General features: G+C 44.4%; 2 protein-coding genes across 2 annotated transcripts in view; one reads left to right on the top strand and one right to left on the bottom strand.

The window, feature by feature from the left end:
- SYN2 (synapsin II) overlaps positions 1 to 21,346 on the bottom strand; it is a 203,980-nt gene that overhangs the window by 39,692 nt on the left and 142,942 nt on the right. Inside the window, exons 6-7 of the mRNA XM_071440058.1 lie at positions 4,779 to 4,841; positions 2,268 to 2,410 (exon numbers count right to left, since the gene is read on the bottom strand). Coding sequence (XP_071296159.1) covers positions 2,268 to 2,410; positions 4,779 to 4,841 — 206 coding nt within the window. The remainder of the gene's footprint in view (positions 1 to 2,267; positions 2,411 to 4,778; positions 4,842 to 21,346) is intronic.
- The window catches only part of TIMP4 (TIMP metallopeptidase inhibitor 4), a 32,352-nt gene continuing 26,341 nt past the window's right edge, over positions 15,336 to 21,346 (top strand). Inside the window, 2 exon segments of the mRNA XM_071440059.1 lie at positions 15,336 to 15,780; positions 15,819 to 16,042. Coding sequence (XP_071296160.1) covers positions 15,728 to 15,780; positions 15,819 to 16,042 — 277 coding nt within the window. The 5' untranslated portion in view covers positions 15,336 to 15,727.

Raw genomic sequence — 21,346 nt, 5'->3', positions numbered from 1 at the left:
AGCATTTAAATTTCAAGTCAAAAGGGGAAAGAAAAAGTGGGGCTCTCTTCTCCAAAATGCTGTGGTTCCATTTCTATCACAGGGGATGAGCCCAGTATTGCATCTGGTACCTGGCCATGCATTGGAGCCAGCAAGTGCTGGGCCTTATCCCTTTCCCACTCACACTAAAGTGGGAAAAATCAGCTCTGTTTGTTTGGGAAGGGGAAAGATGGGCAGCACAACACAGGGAATCTGCCTGTGAAAGCACTGACAGGAGAGGAAAGAGAGGAAAAGAGAGGAAAGAGAGGAAGGAAAGCCCCATGCAGGCCTGCAGTGGCTTGGGAAGGTGTGTGGGGAGAAGAGGGCTGGGACTGGGAGCAGGGCCAGAGCCAGGCTGGGAATGACTCTGAGGAGGATCCAAGGGCTGAGGGACATCCTGGGGACATCCTGGCAATGGGAACAGCTCTGCAATGAGGGGACAGGACAGAGGGACAGGAAGGTTGGAGCAGGCTGGGAAAACAGCAGGACTGGAGCACGGCATGGCCCAGACAGGGGGACACAGGGGACACTGATGGTGCTGCCAGAAAAAGTAGAATGGGATTCTCAGAGAGGGGAAAATCAGGTCTGGAGCAGCAGTGTGAGAAAAACCCACAGAACTGGAATGAACCCTCCTGGGAAAGCTGGGGGGTAAAAGCTGAAGCATCTGCTTGAGGTTCTGGAGCCTGCAGGGAGAGGTGGAGAAGGCCCAACACACCTGAGTTCCACAGGGAGCTGAAATCACAGTCCTGTCTCACCAAACCACTGAATGTTCCAGAAACTTTTGCATCCTCATGAGCTGTTTGGGTGTCCTGCCTTGGTCACTGTACAACACACATGCCCAACACACTGATTTTGCAATGTTCAGTGAATTCTGGGTTCAGAAGGACGGGGTGTCCACACTGAGGGTGGGTCTGACCCATGGGAACTGTGCTTCCACCAGATCTGTGCTCTTCTGAGCCCCTCACGTGGGAGGGAGCAGGGATTTCTGAGCTGGTTTGGGAGTTTTGAGTTTTGGGAAGGCCAGACCTTGCCCAAGTGCCCCCTCAGTGCCAGGTGAGGGCAGAGCAGGAGATCCTGTGCTAGCAATGTCTGAGTGAGAGCTCAAGAGTCTGTGGCCCTCCAATATCAACCTAAGGAGAGAAATTCTTCCCCTTCTCCCACCCTGGACCAAAGATTCTATTTCCTCATGGCTGTTCTAAATTATTCAATTCTTAACATCAACCCTATCTTTTAAATTAGAAAACATTTTATGGATTTGCTTTAACCCCACTCCAGCTTCAACTTCTCTTAGTATTTACAGTTTGCTTGCAGCTCTTTACTGATAAAGAACCTGACTGTACCTTACAAATGATTCACAAGGATTTGCTGATTCCTCCACTGTTCAGGAGTTCCTTGAGAAATATCCCTGTGTCTGGATGTGGGTGTGGAAATGTAACTGTGTATTTTTATCCGTGTTCTGGTACATTTTCCCTGCCTCAGGATGGCAAGTGTGAAGGAAGAAAGGCATGAGATGACCTAACTTGTCACAAAATGAGAAACAAAACAAGTGTTTGTCAGATTACCCTGCCTGATAATTGAAAGAGAGTAAAAATCTGCATAGACACAGGTACCAGAGCTCAACTCTTGCATCACAGCTGGTTTGCTGCTCCAGCTGAATGTCATCTGAGAAGCTGAAACATCCCCTGAGCCTCTCCTTTAGCCATGGCCTTCAAACAAACACCTGGGCTCCAACATGGCAAAGGTTTCCATGGTCTCTGTGAAGGACACTGCAAGATTGGATTGTTTTTTGATGGGTTATATTGAAAGGAGAGGACTTTGTTCCATTAAAGTGTGACAGTTCAGGCTTGTTTGTGTGAATGAATGCCATCTAACTTATCCTCAGAGGAGAGAAGAAAAATTTGAAGAAAATTTGGCCTTAAAGTGATGAAAAGGTATGAAGAAATCTGAGTTAAAAAATCCTCTGTGCAACCAAACCCTCTTCCAACTGCTCCTTTCTTTAAATGAAAATATTGAACACAAATTAGCAGCAAAACCCCTCTCATAGGCTCACCTGGTGTCTCATCCTCCTCCTCCCAGCCACAATCAACTGATAAAAAGAATTTGGATAAATACAGAAAGTCTAAAATTCTCTTTGCAGAGAGTGTGCCAAGGGAGGCACCATCTCAGAGACTCCTCCAACACCCTTTCATCTCACTGGTGCTTATCAACTTTGAACCAAAAGCAGGAAAGAACATAAGGATTTGGCTCACATGTATGCCTTGTAGTTACTGCCTATTTTTTGGATCCTGATGTCATATTTGGAGTCTATGAAGGGCTCAGTGGTGGCGTAGGTCTGAGTGAGTGCTACCACGCTGGCTATGTCCTGAAAATCGTAGTGGTTGTCTACCTTGATCTGGAGCCATCAAGCCACAAGAACACAGCACAGACAAAAGAAGAAAAGAGTCATTAGGAATAAAATGTGGAATTCGGTTGCAAAAGGCATTCGTGAGAAGCATGGTTTTGACAACATTTATAAAAATCTGATATTTAATCTGATTTCTAGATTCTATAGCATTCCTGCTTTAAAACATCTATTTTTCTAGGCAAAATATTACCTGCTCATTTGGAGAAAGCAATTTGTAGGCACTGGAATTTTATTTTGGGTTGGGTTTTTTGTTTTGTTTGGTTTTTGTTTGGTTTTGGTTTTTGTTTGTTTTTGTTGTTGATGTTTTTTGTTGTTTGTTTGTTTTTTGGGGTTTTTTTTTTTGATGTTAGTCAATTATAGATCTTTGGGCCTCAAAATTAATTTTTTTAGGTGTGACAGGCAATTCTGATGGACGCAGATTCTTGCTGGTTCTGTAAATTGCTCTGGTAACTGAATACATGTGGAGCCCACCAGGAATTTTGACATCATCCCATCAGCTTTTCCCATGAGGGAGGAGCTGAAGGGCCCTGATATCCTGGGGAGGGCAGGAGCACAGAGGGCTGGCTCCAGGCAGCAGATTCTACTCTCATTTTTCCATCATTCTCATTTTCCCCTCTGCTCTGAAGGAGCTGGGCTTTCCAGGGGTGGGAATTCCAGGGTTTTCCAGGGGTGGGAATTCCAGGGCTTTCCAGGAGTGGGATTTCCCAGGTGTGAATGACACTAAACCATCAGTTTTACACCTTGGAGGGGCATGGACAAGTGGGGAATGCTGATCCAGAGGAGAGGAGAAGCAGATTTTGGAGGGCAGAGGGAGGACAGAGACATCACCTCTGGCCAGGGAGGACAGTCCCTGTGGGGATTAGAGCTGGGCAAGCAGGAGTGAAAGGGGCAGAACAGGGAAGTGGGGCTCCAATCCAAAGGACATTTCAGAGTGGTGAGGAGCAGGCAGGCTCAGGATTGCCCATGGTGTCCAACATGAGGAGTTTGCAGCTCTCTGAAAGCCCAGCACACCCTGGTTGCTTCTCCTTCTCCTGGCACTGGAGAACCTGAGGGCCACGCTGGGAGGTGGGACAATAAATGGAATTTGGTGGAGATAAAAGCCTGAGGTTAAAGTATTTGCCCCCAGCTCTGAGATGGAGAAAGACACAGAGTAATTTGCCATCTGAGAGCCAAAAACCAGACATGAGGTCTGGTTTCAACTTGATTTTCTGAAGACTGACTGGGCTGTGTGGGTTTAAGTGGGACCTCTGGAAATGCTGCTGCCAGCAGTGCCCTCAGGGAGGACTGGGCTTCCAGGGGAACCTTCCTTTGCTCTCTGATTGAATTCAGTCTTGGAGAGTTTGAAATATTTCATAGCTAAAAGGAAAAATAATTTCTAGACATTTGATAGGAGGAACTTTTCTGTGCATTGTTTCCCCTTTTCTCTAAATGAGAGGTGAATATCCAAAGTACAGCATAAACATTCTAACACTTCACATATGCAACCCACAGAAAGTGCAGTTTAATTAGTGGTTCAGTCTGCCCTTAATTAAATTGGCTGCTGGACTTCAATGATTTACTAAATATGAAACAAAGCAAAACAGTCATAGGCAAAAAATAACATACAGTACAAGCTGTAATCAAATCAGTTTTCTATCTGAAAATAGTGGCAAATATTATGTTCATGGAGCTTTGGAGATTCAGGATGATAAATGTAACTATTCTCTGATTAACTGATTGAAAATCTAACCACTTCTAGCACTGAAGTGTTTTCATTGAGTGAAGTTACCCTGCAAGGACTAGAAGTTGGCACTGATAGCAGTGAAAATGGGATTTAAATGCTCTCCCACTGGCCCTGCACTGTGAGATAAGTGACACCAAAACATCTGTACTCACCACTGAAATGCAATTACTTTGGAGAAAGAAAGCAGCAGTTATACAGAGTATGAAACAATCACAGACAGCACATCGAGATAGGAAATCAACGTTCAGTACCAAGCTGAAACCAACAAAGAACCAAGGCAAATCCTTCCCACACTCCCAGCTCCAAAAAGTTGGATTGTGCAACAGACCTTGACTCTTGAAGAGTTTCAGTGCAGACAATACATTAATAAACAAGGTTTTGCTTGCAGAAAGCATCTCAGCACTGTTCAAAGCACATCCCACACAGGGCAACTCTCAAACTGCAAAGGCCAAGTTGTAAAAATACTTTGGGCATGGTTTAATTTTCCTAGAGAGAGATGCTTTCTTATCATGGACAGGCAGAGATTTGCAAGGGGGGATCCAAGACATAGATAAAGGTAAAAGGGGAGGAAGGAGCATGCACAGGTAAGGGACAAACCCCAGGCTCCCAACATGCAACAAGTAGCATCTGCACCTTTCCCATGCCTGAGTGAGCATGTCCAATCTTCACAACAACAGGAAAGGTTGGCATTGTGAGCTGGGGGAACAAAACAGGAGCATTAGAGAAGAGAGAGACCATGAGATTAAACAGCATCATTTAGGGCAATTATTGAAGCATGGTCATAACGGGACCAAAGCTGTTCTGGCCATGTGGAGCCTCAAACTGTTCATCCTCTGTGTGCTGGTGACTTGCTGGGTGGATTTTCTGAGCACAATGGTTTTCCCAATACAGCCAATTGGTGCTTTTAACTTTTCTTAATCTTAACATTTTTTTGTATGTCTTTTAACTTCACTTTTTAAACTGAATTTCTGCTGTTTCCTACTTTAAGCTTAAGGTTGGCATTGTGAGCTGGGGGAAACAAAACAGGAGCATTAGAGGAGAGAGCAACCATGAGATTAAACAGCATCATTTAGGGAGATTATAGAAGCATGGTCATGATGGGGCCAAAGCTGTTCTGGCCATGTGGAGCCTCAAACTGCTGGTGACTTGCTGGGTGGATTTTCTGAGCACAGTGTTATCCCCAATACAGCCAATTGGTGCTTTTAACTTTTCTTAATCTTAACATTTTTGTATGTCTTTTAACTTCACTTTTTAAACTGAATTTCTGCTGTTTCCTATTTTAAGCTTAGCCTCTGTGTTTTCTGAGCCACAAACACACTCTCTAAGGTTATAATCAGCAATGATGCCAAATTAACCACCTTTTCCCCTTAATTTCCACTATTTAACAGGGCTGTAAATACAGTTGCTGGCCACATATGAAAGCAGTGATGTTTAATTCACAAAAACTTGCTTTAAAGACAGCTCCTAGCTTGTGCTACAGAACATCTGAGTTTTCTAGGGAAGGCTCCAGCTTCTGGCCAGAATGCAGAGAATAATTTGGAATAATCCAACCACTGAGTAGGAAATCAAATATACAGAAGCAGATGAAAAGACTTTATCCACTGAAATGGGAATGCTTCTGTCTCTCAAAAAGTGCTGTGAATGACCACTTCTGCTTCCATCGTTCACTTGAAAAGGTTTGAGATCTCCCAGTCATGGCCATGGTTGGCACTGCTTTTTTCACTTAAAATTTGCATCTATTGAACCTCTATCACTCAAGCACAAACCTCATTTCACAGAAGGGGTTTATAACTAGGAATAAAAAGCTGAACACCTTCAACATGTAATTAAACTGGACAGCAGCAGGACAGTGTTACAGGCTCCAAACCCTCCCTTTAGTGCCACAGTAAATACAGCCAGAGGCAAAGCTGACGCTCTGGAACATAAACTAAGAATTGTTGGAGGTTTTATGAGACACTGACTGGTTTCAGAATGACCAGAAGCACTTGCATGACACAGTAAAGCTCACCCCTACAGGAATTTAGGAATGCAGTTCTTGCTAAACTGCAGCAACCAAAGTTCCTGCTTAGTCAACATCCAGTCACTGCTGTATCACTTTCAGATTTTAAACCAGGCTCTTTTGTTTTTTCAGTTCTTGAGGGTAGGAGGGGAACAAATCATTGCCAGAGTGGAGATTCATCAGGGCAGCAGCACATTTCTGTGTCTGAGCTGCAAACCACTGCAGAGGGGTTTGTCATGGAAATGCTGCAGACCCCTGAGCACAGCAGTGCAGATGGCACTCCTGTAATTAGCAGGGCCACGGATCTTCCTGTGATCCCAAAGCTGTGGAATCTCTGTGGCCCACAGCAGCCAACATATCTCATATTATAAAAAAAAAAATAAAAAAGAAAATGAAAAGAAAAATAAAAAAAGAAAACGAAAAGAAAAAAGATCTTCCTGTGATCCCAAAGTTGTGGAATCCTCTGTGCCCACAGTAGCCAATAAAACTCACATTAAAAGAAAAAAAAAAGGAAAAGGAAAAGAAAAAAAGTGCTTTCTCCCTCAGAAAAGTGCAGGAACATCATTTTCTCTGGACCCTGATCCTGAGATTCCACGTGCTCCACCGCATCCCAGCACAGACTGAGGGAACAGGCTCTGGATGCTGCGGCTCAAACTTCAGAGAGGAAAAAACCAGGCAGGCAAAATTCAATAATCCCAGCACCTCTCTTGTTTGTAGCTGTCCCTGGGACAGGTTGATGAAGTTCAGCAGTTGTTATTTTGGGGTGTGAGCAGCTTTTCCTCTATTGCTGCTCTGATTTTATTTATCCCAGTTTTCCCTCTGCCATGGTGCAGCACCTCTCTGCCCCCAACCCATGGCCAGGGGATTGTTCTGCCAATGAAACCTGGAATGTGCCATGGAAATGAAAGAAAACCTGACCTGAATCCTCCCTTCCCATTCCCAACCTGCTCTTTGTCAGGCACTCCCCAGACTATTCCTGCATTTGGTGAACATTATACGTGATACAAGTGAGATTGTGACAGTCAAAATTTACCAGCTCCATGGATTTCCCTTTAATTTGCATTATAATTACTGATAGTTATCATTTATATTATGATTACTGCTATAAAAGCTGTTTGCTTTGAAAAGTATTACCGAGGGGAAAAGGCCATTTTGCAAAAATCTTGAGGATTTTTTGAAACCTTTCTTAAAATCAGGAAAGTAAAAATTCTACAAATTCTAAACATTCTAAAACTTCTACATTCTAAAAATTCAGACATTTAATTCTGGCAATTAAAAACTGAGGGGAAAAACCCAAAGAGCAACCAGAGAAATTGAGAAATCTGCCAAGTTCCTAAATGTGAGAGATGGAAGGGTCTGCACTGCATGAGCCCTTCCACACACATATAATATACACAAAATACAGCAGAATGAAAAATAGGATTAGCAGGAGTTCTAACTTAAAGAGCAAGGCAAGAAACCACCGCTATTAATTAGACAGAAACCAGAATATTTGGCAAAGGTGAAATAAAATTTTCAAAATGTATAGTCATGTATGAATATGATTGGACTGGTAATAAATATTGGTAGCAACTGGAAAAACTCCTGGCTCCTTGTGGAACACAAATGCAAACAGCTGAGGAACACACTGACATTGGCCAATCCAATGCCATTAATCAAAATAACAACAGGGAAAATTCAGATTTTATCCAGGGAGGATAAATGCCACTTCTTGATGAGCATGAAAATCTAAAAAGTCAGCTCATTTCATTATTCCCTTCTTGATGTCACAACAGCAAGGATAATTATTATTAATTATGGTTTCTCAGCGTTTCATCTGCATCAACTTTTAAAATTTAAGAATTTACTATGAGCTTAAAAGGCAAATACTTCATTGTATGAATCTTCAGGATGTGGCCACTTAAAGATTTCATAACTGTGCTTAGCTTGTTTTTTACTGTAAAAAGGAATATTCTAGTTTGATAAAATTCCACAAAACCTCCATTGTCACCCTGGCTAATCTGTGGTGCAGGTAATTCAGTGACCCAGTAGGTGGCTACAGAATTAACCAGCACAGTCCCCATCTGGATTGGAGTTTGCATTTTTCCACATGGAATGGAAATCCCTACCCTCCCCTACTGCAGAAATTTTCTGGAGTTTCTAAGTCTGGTTAATAGAGTGTTACCCTATGATTAAAAGTCTATGAATTTAAAATAAAACCCTCAAATTTCAGCTCCATACACTATGGTGCTCAATGGTTTCTAAGTTCTACTGCAATTTAAATATTTTTGAACAATTTCAATACAAGCTGGTTTTTTTCCCCAAGAGATATAATTTGAATTCTTCTAACCTTTACTTTGAATTCTTTTAACTGAGACATAGTGTGAAATATAATCAAAGACTTCTATAAAAATAGAACCAGGCAAAGATTATCTGCAAAAAAAAGAAGAGTCCAAAAACCCCTCTGCTGGCAACAATAGAGACAACAGAGTTTTCTGAAGGTGGTATTCACCCTGCTTTCATGTCCTCGGGGTTGAGCTGACTAGAAAAGCCACAACAGGAAAAAAAAAAAAGAGAGGGGGCGGAGAAGCAGTGACAAAAAAACCCCAGATGTTGCATAAACATGACTTACCTCAAGTTCAGTGTTTAAATATTTATCTTTCCAATAATCCCCAAGCAAAGTTCATTTAACCACTCTAGTTCCATGTAATTTATTTGTGGAATATGCATCAGCCTAAATCTAATTTTGCTCTGCTTACTTTGGAGAAAGGAAATTAAAAGTGAAATAATGAAGGTGGCCTTTTATTCATTTTCTTTTTTATTTTTTTTTCCTCCTTTCCCAGAAACAGGCAGGAAGAGCCCTAAATCAATAAACAAGCAGCAGATGTACTTTCTCTGGTCTGTTTGGTTTGCAGAAAACACAATTTCCAGATCAAGTGGGGGCTCAGCCAGGCAGGAGCTCCGTCAGCAGCAGGGCCAGCCCAGCTCTGGCCCCTCAGCACCAAACCCTACAGCAGCAGCTGCTGGCCTCAACAAACACAGGCACAATTTTGGCCATGAGGAGCCACATTTTCCCCCTGGCAGCTCAAAGTGGGTGTAAAACTCTCTGTGCAAGGAATGAGTCTTAATACCCCTGAGGAGTTGAATACCAGAACTGAGAAAAACTCAGGATTTCAGGGTAACCCAGGGCTGGGGATAACCCAGAACTGAGGAAAACCTGGGATTTCAGGGTAACCCAGGCTGGGGATAACCCAGAGCTCAGGAACACCCAGGGCTGGGGATAACCCAGAACTGAGGAAAACCTGGGATTTCAGGGTAACCTAGGGCTGGGGATGACCCAGAACTGAGGAAAACCTGGGATTTCAGGGTAACCTAGGGCTGGGGATGACCCAGAACTGAGGAAAACCTGGGATTTCAGGGTAACCTAGGGCTGGGGATGACCCAGAACTGAGGAAAACCTGGGATTTCAGGGTAACCTAGGGCTGGGGATGACCCAGAACTGAGGAAAACCTGGGATTTCAGGGTAACCTAGGGCTGGGGATGACCCAGAACTGAGGAAAACCTGGGATTTCAGGATAACCCAGAGCTCAGGATAACCCAAGGCTGGGGATAACCTAGAACTGAGGAAAACCTGGGATTTCAGGATAACCCAGGGCTGGGTATAACCCAGAGCTCAGGAACACCCAGGGCTGGGGATAACCCAGAAGTGAGGAAAACCTGGGATTTCAGGGTAACCCAGGGCTGGGTATAACCCAGAGCTCAGGGTAACCCAGGGCTGGGGATGACCCAGGGCTGGGGATAACCTTGGATTTCAGGAAAACCCAGGATTCTAGGATAACCCAGGATTATTAATTATTTAATACCCCTGAGCCAAAGGGAAGGCTGAGGTGATTTGTGTTATCTTTTTAGCCAGGGCAGTGAGGAATAAAAGTTCAATGAGATAAAAAGAGTAGAGCTTAAATTTATTATTGGGAGAGGAAATTGTGCCTGATCTGTGAGTCCTTGGCCCAAAATTGAAGGCTGAAGTGGTTTGTGAGCCAAGTGCAACACAGGTCCCAGGGCCACCTGAGCTCCCAGGGACACCAGTGGGGATTGGTGCAGAACTGGAGGGTCTGAGCTCCCTTTGGGACTGCCACCACCACCTGGGGAGGCTGGAGCTGCACAGGGCAGCCCCCTGTGCCCCCTGAATCAGCCAGGGCTGGAGAGGACCCTGGGTTATGGGGTGACTCCCCCAGACCACCAGGAGATCCCCCTAAAACGCCTTTGTCCCCACAAGTGGTGTGTAATAAAAAATCCCAATGATCTAAATGAGCACAGAGGGATCTGAGGGCAGAAAGTCTGCTGGTTTCAAACCTGCACAGCATGAAAACAGAAATTATCATTAGGAAGGAAAACACAAAGTGTAATTGCAGTGAATCAATGAGAGCAGCTCCCAGAGATCCCTGGAAGAAACCCTGAAAACAAAAACTCCGCAGAAACAAATTCAATTTGGATTCTGGCATGTCAGTGTTTAATTCATCCTTCCACCAACTGTTTGGAAAACTGCTGCCTCAAAAGTCAAGTAACACTTTGCCACTTTATAAAACAATTACCCAAATTGCTGTGCCTATAAAGTGTAAGGATTTTTTGCTGTAGTATTTCAGAGGTGACAGCTCTAAATTCCCTCCTGTTTGAAGCAGGCTGTAGCTCACATGGAGGCATTGGAATTTAAAATCCATAAAAGCTCACCTGTTTTGTGAAATGCTATTGTGAATTTTCAACATGATTGTACAGGTGAGGTACAGGATGTGTAGTGTGACTTCATCAGATAAAATAAAAGTAGATTTTAGAGGTAATGGCGATGCCAAAGGAGAACCAGGGAAGAAAGAGCAAAGTCAAAGCATTGAGAAGGCAACAGATAAATTCTGGATTGTTGGAATCTGAAATGCAAAGAACCCTCAGGACTTTGGGCCTGTAAGCCAAAGCTTAGAATTAAACACAAGATTTGATCTGAGACCTTGGAAAAGGCTCCCAAACTTGAGTGCTAGAAGCGAGAATGAGGATTTGTAGTTTAAAGCAGAGTCATGTTAAGCTAAGTAAAAGAAAGTTTAGAGTTTTAGAGTTTAAAATCTAGAAAAAATAAAAGTAGGTACAAAGGTAAACAAGGAGTTTAGAATGCAGCACTGTAGGTCTGTGTGTCATAACATGATTGGCTAAGAAAGCTTACACTGTAGCATGAATCCATAAAATGAAATATTCAAAGATTAGGTCAAAAACACTAAGATCCTTGTTGGTAGTGTTCATATATATATAATATATATATATATTAATAACTCCTTAAAGTTATGATAATTATAACCTATATATATTAATTATATAAAGATATATATAACAATAACTCCTTAAAAAGTCTTGTCACTGAGGGTCTTGTGACCCTCTAAACCATGCTGTAATGATGTGAACTAAACTCACCCTTCCTACCTATGTAGAAGATAAGAAAAATAAACCACATCATCAAAACAATTCAGAGGGCCCGTCTCAAATTCCTTCCATAATTCCCCACAAGTGAATTATCACAATGGGAATGGACACTCCTGACTGCTACCATTCTCAAATAAGATTCATTTGCCACAATGAAGCAAAAATCAGATTGATATGGATAAAAAATTGTGCTCTGTGCACTGGGAGAGGCTAAAGCACGGAGCAGGCAGCCCAAGCAGGAGACTCTGCGTGGACTCAAAGTGCCTGACAGCTGAAGGGACAATGAGGTGGCTGTGGCACGTCCCTGGCAGTGAAAAACCCTTCCAAAACCCTTCCAAAAGCTGTGTGGACAATGCCCTGCAGCAGAGTTCAGTGCTCCTGGCCCAGCTCCCAGGCTGAGTGTGAGCTCTGAGCCACCAGAGCAATGCTGTGAGCAGCCCCAGGACGGACAGACTGACAGCTGCCTGTCTGTGCTGCCTTCCTGGGAACATGGGCTGGGCTGGGCAGGCAGCAAGGGCAGGAGGAATCCAGCACACCAGGCACAGGGCATCCTGCAGCCCGGGGTTAACCCAGGATCCTGGGGTTTCCTCAGCCCTGGGTTAACCCAGGATCCTGAGTTTGCCTGAGATCCTGGTTTATTCTGAAATCCTGGGTTTTCCTCAGCCCTGTGTTATCCCAGGATCCTGGGTTTGCCTGAGATCCTGGTTTATTCTGAAATCCTGGGTTTTCCTCAGCCCTGTGTTATCCCAGGATCCTGGGTTTGCCTGAGATCCTGGTTTATTCTGAAATCCTGGGTTTCCTCAGCCCTGGGTTATCCCAGGATCCTGGGTTTGCCTGAGATCCTGGTTTATTCTGAAATCCTGGGTTTTCCTCAGCCCTGGGTTATCCCAGGATCCTGGGTTTGCCTGAGATCCTGGTTTATTCTGAAATCCTGGGTTTTCCTCAGCCCTGGGTTATCCCAGGATCCTGAGTTTGCCTGAGATCCTGGTTTATTCTGAAATCCTGGGTTTTCCTCAGCTCTGGGTTATTCTGCAGCCCTGGGTTACCCCACAATGCTGGGTTATCCTAGAATACTGGGTTTTCCTGAAATCCTGGGTTTTTCTTAGCCCTGGGGTTATCCTGAAATCCTGGGTTTTTCTTAGCCCTGGGGTTATCCTGAAATCCTGAGTTATCCCCAGCCCTGGGGTTATCCCCAGCCCTGGATTTTCCTCAGCTCTGGGTGCTCCTGAATTCCTTAGTTTTCCTCAGTTCTAGGTTATTCCCAGCCCATTTATATCCCCAGCTCTGGGTGTTCCTCAGATCTGGATTATCCTGAAATCCTGAGTTTTCCTCCGTTCTGCTTTCTCCCCAGCCCTGGGTTATCCCCAGTTCTGGGTTATCCTGAAATCCTGAGTTTTTCTCAGTTCTGGTTTATCCCCAGCCCTGGTTGATCCCCAGCCCTGGGTAATCCTCAGCTCTGGATTATCCTGAAATCCTGAGTTTTTCTCAGTTCTGATTTATCCCCAGCCCTGGGTTATCCCCAACTCTTGGTTATCCTGAAATCCTGAATTTTTCTCAGTTCTGGTTTCTCCCCAGCCCTGGATGTTCCTCAGCCCTGGTTTCTCCCCAGCCCTGGGTTATCCCCAACTGTTGGTTATCCTGAAATCCTGAGTTTTTCTCAGTTCTGGTTTCTCCCCAGCTCTAGATGTTCCTCAGCTCTGGTTTCTCCCCAGCCCTGGTTGATCCCCAGCCCTGGGTTATCACCAACTCTGAGTTATCCTGAAATCCTGAGTTTTTCTCAGTTCTGGTTTCTCCCCAGCCCTGGGTTATCCCCAACTCTTGGTTATCCTGAAATCCTGAGTTTTTCTCAGTTCTGGTTTCTCCCCAGCCCTGGTTGATCCCCAGCTCTCGGTTATCCCCAACTCTTGGTTATCCTGAAATCCTGAGTTTTTCTCAGTTCTGGTTTCTCCCCAGCCCTGGTTTCTCCCCAGCCCTGGATGTTCCCCAGCCCTGGTTTCTCCCCAGCCCTGGTTTCTCCTGCAGCCAGAGGCGGAGGGCACAGGAGGGATGGGCAGTGGGAAGGGCAGGGAGCCCCCAGGGCAGAGCTGCCCTGGCACAGCTGCCCCTCCCCAGCAGCTCTCAGGGGATGGCCCTCATTCATTCCTCCATCTCCTGTCACCTCCAGAGAACAAATATCCCAAACTCTGGGAGCCCAGGGGATTTAGTGCAGGACTCTGGGGGCTGTTAGAAGACAATCAAGGATGGTAATTAATGCCCACACTGCTGTTGGTGGGCACAAAAAATTGGAAAAAATAACAAAAATAACATGCATTCTACACGTTCAGTTGAAAGTGTTTAATTCTCTTCTCTATCTAGAAGGTAGTGGACAGCTAATTTGCAACTTGTCATAAAAGAATTTTTAAATTTTGTTCTGAGCATAATGTTCTGCTATTGATTATGTAATTAATTTGATTGTACTAGGTAGAAAAAGTCTTTAGGACACCCAGAGCATAGCTGGACATGTTGTTCTGGAGAATCCTGGACAAAATGTGCCTTAGGGACCCGTAGAGAAGAGTGTTTGCCCAACAGATTTCTTTATAATTTGAATCTTGTGAATTCAATTTGATATTGAATTTGGTCAAATTGGTCTATTTAGATCATCTATAACAGCAGCCTGTGATGGAAACCAATCCAATTAACTCCTTCATCACTTCCCAGTCCAGGTTTGGGAACTGCAGTCCCAGAGGGGCTGAGCCCAGCCCCTGGCAGCCCTGCCCGGGGGTTTTCCTGCCTCCTGCAGCTGGAGCTCCCCTGCAAGCTTCCAGCCCTTCTCATCCCTCCCCTCACATGAAAGAAGCCCATTTCTCCTAGGTAAGAACAGAGATGTTAACAGGTCTAAATTATTTTCAGGTGTTAGTCCTGGGCTGGGATCCAATCTTATGATTTGGAGCCAAAACTTTAGACTGGAAAAGTAAAAAGTCCAAGTGTGGCTGTGTGAAATCAGGACATTTTGTACAGGATTCCTGGCTCAGTGTTTGGTGTGGATCTAAAGGCTAAAAACTAAACCCAATTCTAATAATTCTGAATATTTGTGGGTTTTTTTTCTAACAGACAGAATGTGTCTTGAGGGGGATGGGAATTAAAAAGAAAAATAATCTGAGCACTACTATTTGTATAACTGTTCAGAAATGAAATAAATCTGCTGCTGTAAAACATGTACACTTCTCTCTAAAGGTAACAAGCTGCTTTGGGCACACCTAAACCTCAGCCTGAACAAAATACATTTTCATGAGCCTGGATTGGAATGGCTCAGGTCATGTTAATGAATTTTCAATTCCTAGGTTTGATTTGGGTTGTGAGAAAACACAGCATTGTTTAAGCAGCCCTGTCCTGCATGCCAATCCAGAGATGTTCTTTATTACTCTCTAATCAAACCTCGGGTTGCTTCCTCATGGAACATTTTTCTTTATAAAAAGAGGCTGCCCACAGGTTACACACACCCAGATTGCCACAGCAACCGAAGCTCTGAAGGTGAAAAGGATTTCTGAACTCTGCGTTTATTCCGCTGAATTCCACTTCCAACACCAGCCAGGAAATACAGGCACGGATCTCCTCCGAGCAGGATTTGCATTAACAAGGAATGCAGGGAAACGGCTGTGCCTCCAAAACACACCACTGGCATACTTCTCCTTTCTATTCGAAATTAAACCTGCCATGAAATAATTTCGTTTCAAATGCCTTTTCTTGTGGCTTTGAGCTGTAATTGGTTGTTCCCTGTAACCAGCGATGCCGGAGGCTCACAAGCGGAGCATTGAGAGGTTTCCTGTCCATGAATGAAGTTCTGTCCCGCCTGCGAACGGGGACGGCAGCTCAGCAAAGTGCAGGGCAAGATCGGGAGCTTAACACAGGACAGCTCTGTTTACTCGCCCAAAATAAGATCGCAGAGCCGCCTTTGAAATCCAAACTGGACGCAAACTCACTCGGAGGAGATAAAACGCTCAAAAATCAGCTTCAGATCCGCGTAAAAGCCGGTTTTGTGGGAGCTTTTGGCCATTACCATTTCCACTCCCGAGCTTCTTTGGGACGATGTCACCAATAAATGAGCTTTGAAGCGCGGGAAGGCGGGGCCGGGGCTCGGCGCCGGGGCCATAAATAAGAGGGTCCCATGTCCGGGCGATTTGGAGGCAGCGAGCACCGGCAGCGCTCGGAGCGAGCAGCGTTTGGCGTCCCCAGCATCCCCGGGGATCCATCCGGAGCATCCATCCCTGAGCGTCCCAGCGCGGCCGGGACACCGCGGCTCGGGCCGAGCCTTCCCCCGTGCGGAGCATGAGCCGAGCGGGCAGCGGCAGCAGCCCCGGGGCCCGAGGGGCAGCGCTGGCGCTCTGGGCGCTCTGGGCGCTCTGGGCGCTGCCCGCCGCCGTGTCCGGCTGTAGCTGCGCGCCCGCGCACCCGCAGCAGCTGCTCTGCGATGCTGCGCTCGGTGAGTCCGCGCCCGCGGAGCCTCCGCGGGGCTCTCTGCGGCCGGGGGAGCGGGGAAGGGCGGCTGGGGGCTGCGCTGCGCTGCCCCTAAGGCAGGGGAATGGGTGCCGCGGGTTGCTCTGCTTCCCGCGCGCTGCCAGAAGCGCTTGTGGCCATAAATTGCTGGGATTGATGCGTTGGAGAGCGAATTTTTATTTAATTTTATGTGGGTTTATATATTTTATGTTTATTTTATATCTATATCTATATGTCTTTATGTCTATATATCTATATAATCTATTAATCTATATATCCATAAATCTATATATCTATAAATCCGTATCTATACATCTCTATAACTCTCTATAACTCTCTATAACTCTAGATAACTCTATATAACTATATATAACTATATATAACTATATAAAAATATAACTATATTAAAAATATATATCTATATAATCTATAAATCTATATACCTATATATCTATAAATCTATGTATCTATACATCTCTATAACTATATATAACTATATATAACTATATATAACTATATAAAAATATAACTATATAAAAATATATATCTATATAATCTATAAATCTATATACCTATATATCTATAAATCCATAAATCTCTATAACTATATATAAATATATCTATATCTCTATAAAAACCATTTTTATATTATAAATATTATCTATATTCATATTCCCATATTAGATATGCATCATATCTTATATATTACTGTATTAATGTCCTTCCTATATTTTATATAATTTGTGTATTATCTTATATTTTGTGTATTTTATACCTATTGTGTATAACAGATATTTCTATATTTTATATGGGTTATATATTTTATATATAACATCTGTTTTATATATTTGTAGATTAGGTCCTGACTTAGAAAATACCTGAGCTTTCAAATATCTACTGCTATATATAGCAGTATCAGCTAGGTATAAAATATTCTGTCTAAACATGCCTGCAATGTGTAAACTGCTCACATAGATATTTTTATAGCACTTCAGGAAAAGAAAACCAAAACAAAAACAAATCAAAAAACCCACAAAAAACTAAAAAAACAATGGACCACAAAATGTAAGTCCCCAGTGGTAACTTGCTGAAACTTTTGAGCTTTGTTCTGCTATTTTATACTTTCTTTAATTTATTCTTGGGGTTTTCTGTCATTTTCTGGAGCAGGAGGCTGATGGGCCCTTTATTTTGTGCAGATAAAGTGGCTGCAGCAGCTCTGTGTGAGTGTAACTCTTCAGCTTTGGGACAATTGTGCCTCATGACAGCCAGGCAGCACCACGGTTGTCAAACAACTCATAGAAAGAGCCTAAAGATCCCAAAATTAGGCTTCAGGGGGATGAGAAAATGTGACATTTTGAGAAAATGTGACATTTTGCAGCCTTTTGATTTCATTAGCTCAGGCTAAGGCTGGTTAGCTTCCATGGGGTGTGAACAGTAAATGTAGAACATGAGTTTCCAAAGTGCCACAGCATTAGCATCTCTATGGGGCAGGCAATACCTTCTGCATACTGATTCATTGCTTTCATGCCCTGACAGAAAATCTTTGTGGCCATGGCAAACTCTGAGCTCTGTTTGTGGCCATCAGTTAAATTGGTTTTTAATCTGCCCGTGGTCAGCAATCCCTTTCGTGGAGGTGCCTCCACCAGGCATTGCACACTTGGGGCTGTTTGAGGAGTGAAAGGAAATAAAAGTTGTGCTACAACTAAATATGTGTGCATTGAACTGTGCACGAGAAAAGTGACAGCTTTTCAACAGACTTCATGTAAAAAATTTACAAAATTAACAGTTTTACAGTATAGAGGAAACTCAAAATATTCATTATGGGCCACCTTAATGAATAATTTCATTCACAGGGAAGCCATTCTGATGATACAGATTAACACTTACTAATTTCTTAGATGTATTTTATAAATAGGAACTATATCATGCTACTTTTCTACTATATCATGCTACTTTTTATTTAAATACTTATGATAGTTTTATGTTACAATGTTTGGACTTGTTGCTCAAGCTCTCACTCCTATAAATATTCCTATCCAAGTAAACTTCCTCTTTTGGCTGAGGAATGTTTATGTCAAGGATCCCTTTGTTCACTATTTATATTTTTAAAATCCCATTTCTGTATATCAAAAAGTGGAAATGAAGGGAATTCTTCATCCCAATAAGTGCACACACATTTTTGTGTATACATTTGCATGTACACACACATAAAACCCGCTCTGGGCATTCATGGCTGAATTCCTGGATAATCTTTAGCCACAGCATTTTGAATAACAGAGTGAAACCCCTTGGAAGGAGCTGGAGTGGAGCTGTCCTGTGTGGGAGGAAGCTCCAGGGAGCAGCTTGGCACAGCAGCTCCCCCAGGCTGGTGCCAGCAGCCTTTGTGCCAGGGAGAGGAGCTGTGCCCGGCAGGAAGGGGCACCCCGGGCTGCAGCCCTGGCCAGGCACTGCTCATCCCCTGGGAACTGGGGCTGGGCCTCCGCAGCTGCCTGGGGACACTCCTGCGGCATTGGGGACACCCCTGCGGCCCTGGGGACACCCCTGCGGCCCTGGGGACACACCTGTGGCCCTGGGGACACCCCTGCGGCCCTGGGGACACCCCTGTGGCACTGGGGACACACCTGCGGCCTTGGGGACACCCCTGTGGCATTGGGGACACCCCTGCGGCCCTGGGGACACCCCTGTGGCTTTGGGGACACACCTGTGGCATTGGGGACACACCTGCGGCATTGGGGACACCCCTTTAGCCCTGGGGACACCCCTTTAGCCCTGGGGACACCCCTGCGGCCCTGGGGACACCCCTGCGGCATTGGGGACACCCCTGTGGCATTGGGGACACCCCTTTAGCCCTGGGGACACACCTGTGGCATTGGGGACACTCCTGTGGCATTGGGGACACCCCTTTAGCCCTGGGGACACCCCTGTGGCATTGGGGACACCCCTGTGGCCTCAGGGTCCTCAGGGCCACCAGGCTCCCAGCTATGTGCTGAGTCTGTTGCAGTTCTTCAGTTATTAAATCCATTAATTCATGAAGCTGATCCTGTCTAGGCACAAGCACAGGCAAGGACTCTGTCACGGGATTTCCTTATTGAAACAGAGATGCCCTGAGCCAAAACTCTGCAGGAAAACCAGAGATCAAGTCTCAGACTTGCTCATGGAGCTACCGACCACCACGTGTCCTTCAGCCACTCTTAAAGGCAATATTTTTAATTTCCTCCAGCATGATTATGATGGAGGTGGAGGGATTGAATTGATGCTCCCTGAACCTCCAGTTGAGTGTGTGAAGCCACTCAGCAACAGCATTTTAGAGAGATCCAAGGAAAAGCCAGCACAGAGATGAATTCAGTCTGGACAAGCTCTTTTGCTTTGCCTTTGTGACACTTTGTCCTTCACTGCCAGGAAGGTTTTGGGGCTCTGGATGCCCACAGGCAGCAGAACCTGAGGGAGATCAGGGGATGTCTGACAGAGCTGGAGTCAGGGAGAGCTCCTGGTCCTGCCCAAAATCAGGGATGGGTGGAGAGGCTGCAGGGTTGAGGTTGGGAGGATGGGATTTGCCAGGGTACATCAGGAGGGCTGTGCCAGTCCTGCCATCTCCCTGACCTTGCATTTGTTCATCTTCCCACAGAGCCTTCAGAGGATGGGGTTTTGTACAGTGTCATTGGCACTGCTGGTGATGAAGGGGTGGGATTATTTCCAAGCTAAAAATGATTTATAGCTCAGACAAACATCAGTCCAGGGGCTGTGAGATTTTAGAGGAGCAAGCATTCAGCCATAGCTCAAGAGCAGTCACAAGTTCTTTGTTACAAGGCAATACAGAACTTTCTAACCCAATGGACAGCTGCCACAGGGTTTATTTTGCTTTTCTAACCCATCACCTTCACTCACTTCTGCTGCACTGTGGACACTTTTATCCAATGGCTTCTGTCTCACATGCACACAAATGCTTCTGTTCTAATTCTGAGCTCTCAGCTCACTCCACACAACCCCAGCCCTACACTACAAACCCTTCACCATCTCAGCAGTGCAGCTGCTCACTTGCTTAAGGCATAATCTTACAACTATAGAACCATAAGTTTATGATTTTTCTGCTTAATATCTGTATATTGTATTTTTACATCAATCCAAGCTTCTCCCCAGGCTGCAGCTCAAACCCTTCAGTGCCTGTGGAAGTTTCTGTTTTTCTGATTCCCATAGTTCAGACTGGAGAAATTGTCATGAGCTTCTCAGTAGTTTTAAATTTAACTCCTCCTTTGTAGGAAGTGCCTGGCACCAGGAGATCCACACCTTTTACACAAAAACAGAGACACATCCCTCTTGTGCTCTTCTAAATGCTGCTGAGGCCCTCCTAAAATGTGCTGAATTCCTTCTACCCCCAACAAACACCTCTGCTTTCCCAGAGGACTTGCCCTGAGAATGGAGAGGTTTAATTAAACTGATGTCCATGTTAATTAGCAGTGCTGACCACAATGCCCAGGTTTTCTCCTCATAAAAATGTGGGAAGAGGTGCTGGATAACAAATTCAGTAGTGAGGCCCTGGAGTGCCAAGCCAGCACCTGAAAACTCTTTGGATAATTGCCTTTTTTTGGAGAGAAACATGGATGCAATTGAGTTTACCAGATAGTGCCAAGGTAACAGATTTCCCTTTTGCCACTGAATTTGTCATCTTGGCCTCAATGCTGGACCAATTTGAGCCTCAAATCAGGCAATCTGGAGGCAAAAATGGGTTATAGGCAGCACTGATTCCTTTCTGAAGTCTGGCACTTTGAATTCATGTTGGTTTTTCCCCTTGGGCTATTTTTTGGATAGTAGGAGAAATATGAAAATACTTTACATTTCTTAGCTGTGTAACACCAGTTCCTTTCAAAGTTGGTTGTGTTCTTTCTGATTTCGACTGTCTTATTGTCTTTTCTTAAAAAATATATTGAAAATTATATTTTTACTGAACAGCAATAACTAACAGGTCTTGAATACACACACACACACACACACACACACACACACACACACACATCTGTATATATAAAAATAGCTTCAGAAGACAGTTCTGCAGCTTTGGAGAAGAGTGGCACATTTCAAAATAGGATGGAAACTTTACAGCTGGAGCTTGGCAGCATTTTCAGCGCATTAAAATCTCCCAAGATCACGGAGATCAAGCACTGTAAAGATGTGCCAGATGATATATTAAATTTTAATCACATTTAAACATAACAGTACAAATTTTCTTTAAATACTCCAGAATTAAGTTTTCAGAGTCAGCTCTTCTGGGAGATAATCACAAAATGCTATTTCT

The sequence above is a fragment of the Agelaius tricolor genome, unplaced genomic scaffold (genome assembly GCF_023055355.1).
Source record: "Agelaius tricolor isolate 1412-34295 unplaced genomic scaffold, bAgeTri1.0.p SCAF_14, whole genome shotgun sequence".
NCBI classification, from domain to species: domain Eukaryota; kingdom Metazoa; phylum Chordata; class Aves; order Passeriformes; family Icteridae; genus Agelaius; species Agelaius tricolor.
The sequence above is the reverse complement of the archived record's forward strand: the minus strand, read 5'-3'. Positions and strand labels throughout refer to the sequence as shown.